This window comes from Pogoniulus pusillus, chromosome 5 (assembly GCF_015220805.1).
Source record: "Pogoniulus pusillus isolate bPogPus1 chromosome 5, bPogPus1.pri, whole genome shotgun sequence".
NCBI lineage: Eukaryota > Metazoa > Chordata > Aves > Piciformes > Lybiidae > Pogoniulus > Pogoniulus pusillus.
In genome coordinates this window covers 25,225,525-25,230,537 of record NC_087268.1, presented here as the reverse complement: position 1 = coordinate 25,230,537, position 5,013 = coordinate 25,225,525, and the positions used below count along the sequence as shown (strand labels likewise).

General features: G+C 45.9%; 1 protein-coding gene across 1 annotated transcript; it reads right to left on the bottom strand.

Moving 5' to 3' along the window:
- Window positions 1-1,822: 1,822 nt before the first annotated feature.
- LIPT1 (lipoyltransferase 1) lies at window positions 1,823-4,114 on the bottom strand. The gene is made up of 2 exons (XM_064143561.1): window positions 3,793-4,114; window positions 1,823-3,322 (listed from the first exon to the last, which is right to left on the bottom strand). The coding sequence occupies exon 2, from the start codon at window positions 3,052-3,054 to the stop codon at window positions 1,933-1,935; it is 1,122 nt and encodes a 373-aa protein (XP_063999631.1). The 5' UTR covers window positions 3,055-3,322; window positions 3,793-4,114; the 3' UTR covers window positions 1,823-1,932.
- Window positions 4,115-5,013: the final 899 nt, after the last annotated feature.

Below are 5,013 nucleotides of genomic sequence, written 5' to 3'. Positions count from 1 at the left end.
AAGCCTTTAACTGCCTTGCTTGGGCAGAGTTCGTATCAGCAGAAGCCATTTCTCCACTGCTCTGTATTCTCCCCTATAGCACTGAACTGCTGCTGTTCTAATCTGATCAAAATTGTATTCTGGTTATTCTGTGACAAGATTTGCTGCCGTGATTTGGATTCACATGCCCTGCTTCATCTAGGACTGCAGACTGGTCCCTGATGAAAACCCCTTGATGCCACTCAGAAATGTAAAGCACCTTTTGAAATCTCTGTCAGAGCTTCAGACAAGAGTTTTTTGTATTGCCAAGGACACTGGAAGTCAGAGTGTGCTTACAGATCTAACTGTAAGTCTTTAAACTCTAGCAGGAGTCAGTCACTCTTAACTTTCCACCCAACTCTTCTCCATGCCACAGCCTCAGAAATGTTATTAGGTCATCCCCAAGGACACAAACATTTCAGTTTCTTTAGGTGAGGACAGTCCTTATTTATCTTGCTCTATTTACAGTAAGATTGTTTCTTGTCTGATACTGCATTTTCCAATCCACTTTAAGTGCCTCTGGTTTTCCTGTAGTTTCCTTATGTTCACAAGTAGTAAATGCTTTTGGTATTTCAGGACGACCTGCAAACAAGCCCTTTCTAACTATCTGCCTCATTTCTGGATATCATGCTTTTCTTTTAAGTCCCACTAGGGTCAGGTTCAGGGTTACTCCCCCAGGAGTGTTAACCATATACACTACCCCATTTAATCTTCTGGGAAAAGACATAAATTGGGTCGTGCCATATATTGTGCTCTGAATGGAACTAACATTGGTGCAGTCTCATCTTGACAGGGTGAATTTATAGCTTTTTTGTTTTAGGAAGCTCTCAATTTCAACTAAGTCTACTATTCAAAGGCAGTTTGGCAAAGGAGTTATGTAACAGGGTGTATACACACTGTAACTGTCACATCAGCAGAGGCTATCACTGCTGTTCTGGGTTCTCTCCTACAGCTATGGCAATAAACTGCTTCTGTTCTGATCAAAATTGCATTCTGCTTATTCGGCAATGATGGTGAAATACATCTTCAGTCTTTCCTAATGGTACTTTATATTAACCTATGATTTTTATTTAACACGAACATTGCAATTTTCTTTACTGCCTTTCATTAGCAAATTTTCTCCTAGGTGGTAATGAAAGAGACCTGTTTCTCCTGAGTCTGTTATTTCCTAATGCAGTATTTCCACTTGTGTCTTAGATGCTGATACCTATAGCTAGAGCTTCATGTCAAGCAGCACAGGTACAAAGCAGGCACATATGGCCCCTCTCCCAGTTAGCCTCTCTTGCCCTCATCACATAAATCCCTACAGTGAACTTCCTAATCCTTTCTCTTGTTTTGCACATGGAGGGATAAGAGCCCTAATCCAGGATGGAATTGCTGGATTTACTACACATCAGAGAGTTTAGTTTACTACAATGTTTGTAGGAGAAGAGAGTCACCAGCACTCTGCAAGACTTTCAATCAGAAACCAGGGGGACATCCCCCTCCCACACAGCTCAGAGGCTGAGACACAGCCTCTTGGCCAGTACCTGCAAGCAATGGGATGCAGGCTGGGGGATTCAGTACATCAGCACAGTGGCAGTTTTCTATCTATACCACCCCATCAGCCAATTCTGCCTTCTCTGCCACAGAACCACTCTGGGATGTTGCCACCCTTTCTCCTGGTTTAAAGCAGTAAAGATGTCTACTAGGATGCAGTGATGCACAGCTGCAGCCCACTGCAGTGGCTTAAATACTACAGTTGGGGAATCTCAGATGCAGGCAGTGTAAACTCTAATTGCTAATAGGTAATATCAAGGCAAAATGCAAATTAAAACAATTTTAATAATCAGCAAGAAAAAAACACAGCTTTAAAAATGTTTTGTTTTCAATAAAATAAATTAAAAGCCAGAACTTACATTTTCAAAATGCAAGTCACATTAACATCATCATGTTCTCACACAGCAGATTCCACCTGCTGTGCAACTCCTCATCTTCTGGACACATTCTTAGTAATGTTTTTGCTAGTGTAGTGGTTTCATCTGGGCAAAACTTACTGCCAGTAAGGCTTTTCACCAGTTCATTACACAGTGATGGTGGTAGCCACTGCTCCGGCAGGCCAAGGTTACAAACTTCAATCCTTCCATGTTTTATGTCCATATCCACTTTAACATCAAGAACAGAATCTTTATAGACCATGTTAAAACAAGTGCTAACACTGAACTTCGGTGTCTTTCCATACACCCACTCCCAGTTTTGTAGTTCTTTAACTCTATTACTAATTCCAGGAAGCAGAAACTCATCAGCTGGATTTATTAAGGTGACATGATGATCTATTTGGTGTCGTGTCGCATATTCTTCAGCAATGGCATCCAGGAGCATCTCACAAGTTAAACTAGGATCCTCCTCAAAAAGATTTTTTACTGAGGCAGGCACACTGGGAGTGGCATTGCTTTTTAGTCCTTTGTAAGGACTTTTTAGTACAGAAGATAAAACAAGCTTATCTGCATTACAGAGTAAGGTACAGTGGTGATAAGCAGTTGTCCTTCCCAACTTTGCAGCAGTACCTGAGATTTTGTATTGCCTGTCTAACAAGATGTCGTATCTCTCAGTGACATGTATGTCTAACTGGGGGCGCAAGGCTTTCAGTGCCTTTACAACTAGCTTCAAGTTTTCCATTCGTTCATACTTTTTCCGGTTTGTAAAGAAAGTCAAATTGATATTGCCTAAGTCATGGTAAACTGTCCCTCCTCCACTTCTTCTCCTGGCTAGTTTTATAGCTTTCTGCCTCAACAGCCTGAGGTTGCATTCCTGCCAGGGATTCTGATGTCTCCCTATTACCACAGCAGGGGAATTTCTCCACAGGAAAAGGACATGTTGGTTCTCTAAATTCATGTGGTCATGGATCCAATCTTCCACAGCTAGATTTTCATAAACATTATTAGAAATAGACTGGATAATGAGGCCTCCGCTAGTTAGGCTTCTGAAGCCAGCTTTTGGAATCCTGAGGATGCAGGACAGCTGAAGACAGTTCTTTAATGATGACTGCAGTACCATGATTTTAATAACCAGCCAGCAGATGGAAGGGACACTTGATCTGGTGAAGCTGAATATGGCAAATGCACAACCTGTCGTTGTAAGAGAAATGAATCACTAGTGGTAGTCATCATGCAGTCATGCCCTTCCCAAAGTAGCAAGGCTCCTGAACTGATCCAAGTTACACAGCAGATTTCTCCTCTTCGAAGTTAGTGATACTGTTGAAACCTTCAAATGACCATAACAAGAAGATGGGGGTGTAGAGCAGCTTCTCAAGAGTCTTTGATGCCTAGAAAACCAAAGAAAGAAATTGAATTAAGCTCTGTGTTTTCCTCTCACTCAATATGACCTTGCAAATGGAATTTTACTGTGTGTATGCGGTTAAATCTCCTTCTACGGGTCCAGTTTTTGGGAAGTTTTGGGGATTTTTCGCCACTGATCCGTTAAGTTCACGAGCCTGCTCGGTCTGTGAGAAGCCAGCCAGGCGCAGGGCGCTCTGCCGCGGGGCCCGCAATGCCGCGCTGAACAGCACGGCGAAGCCCCACGCACTTACACGCGCGGCCCTCTCAGGCGCCATTTCGTTCTGGGCGCAGGTGCTGCCTCAGCCACGGCGGCTCCCCTCGGCGGACATCTCTCTCCGCACGGCAGCCTGAGCGGCAGCAGGCCCGAGCCCCGCTGCCCGCGGACGGGACTGCACGGAAGCGGTGCGGCCCCGCCCGCCTCCCCCGCGCCCAGGGCCAGGCGCGCGTCGGTACTCACGGCGCGGAGCGGAGGGACGAGGCGGCGCCCGAGCGTGTGCAGGCCGCCTGGCCGCATCAGCTGCCGCTCGGCGCGTCCGGAGCCCCTTCCGCTTCCCGAGGTTAGAGGTGCTGCAGGGCGCTCCGTGACCCTTCCGCCCGGGCGAAGTCCGGCAGGGAAGGAAGCGGGAGAGCCTGCGGCCCGTGGCTGGGGGCGGGCTATGGGCGGGCTGACGCCCCTGGGGTGAAGGCTGAGGGCAGTTTCTCATGCCGCAGCCAGGACCGCTGGGGTACAGCTGGGGGCGGCTGAGAGAAGCGAGAACGATCAGCCGCTGTGCTGAGTAAGCTGCTCTGCAGCTACTGCAGGTAAAATGCCTCAGCCTGGTAAAAAGAACCCAACCAAATGGCCTATGGTAAGAGATTGTACAATGCTAATTAGCATTAAAGAGGTCGGTGTTGACTTTTACTGCTTCTGCCAAGGCACTGGATCATGCCAACAAGAGACAGATGGACAACAGATAAACCGGAAAATTCTTCCATGCAAAACTGCTGTGTGGTTCCTCACCCCAGGATGTTCTGGATGCTAGGAACTTTAATGAGTTTGGAAAGAGACTGAACAAGTTAAACAAAGGTACAGTAGCTTGTGAAATACATTGAAGCTATGCACAGTGTCCATGAAGATGAACTGAATCATAGCATGGTTTGGGTTAGAAGGAACCTCTAAAGGGCAACTAGTCCCAACTGCCTCTGCAGGAGTATCCTTAACTAGACCAGGCTGCCCAGAGCCCTGTGAGCCTCACTTTGACTAACCACCCTAACCACCTCCCTGGGCAGCCTGCTCTGAATGTTGTTAGTCTTAATTCAGTAGGAAGCAAGAATTGGTCAAAGACTAAACAATTACAGACGTATTGCATGCAGCAAGTTGTCTTCTTTGCATTGGTTTAAGCTTTTCTTAAAGCTTGCTGAACCTTAGTAACTTTTTCAAGGGCTCTTGTCTGCATTTCGGCTTATATGCATTTCAGCTTATCCTGTGGGACAATATTCAGTGCTTAATAGTTGAAGTTTTTATTCACAGTAGTATACATATAGCTGTTAAAGAAGTGCAGTCTGAACCTCAAATTTCCTGAAGCAGAGTCTCAGGCACCAAATCTCGTAAAAGAATTGAATAGAGTGGTATGCTAGCAGGGTCAGCTGAAGATGAATGCCTTGGGAGACAGGCTTTCTCAGTTACTTCCCTGAGCTT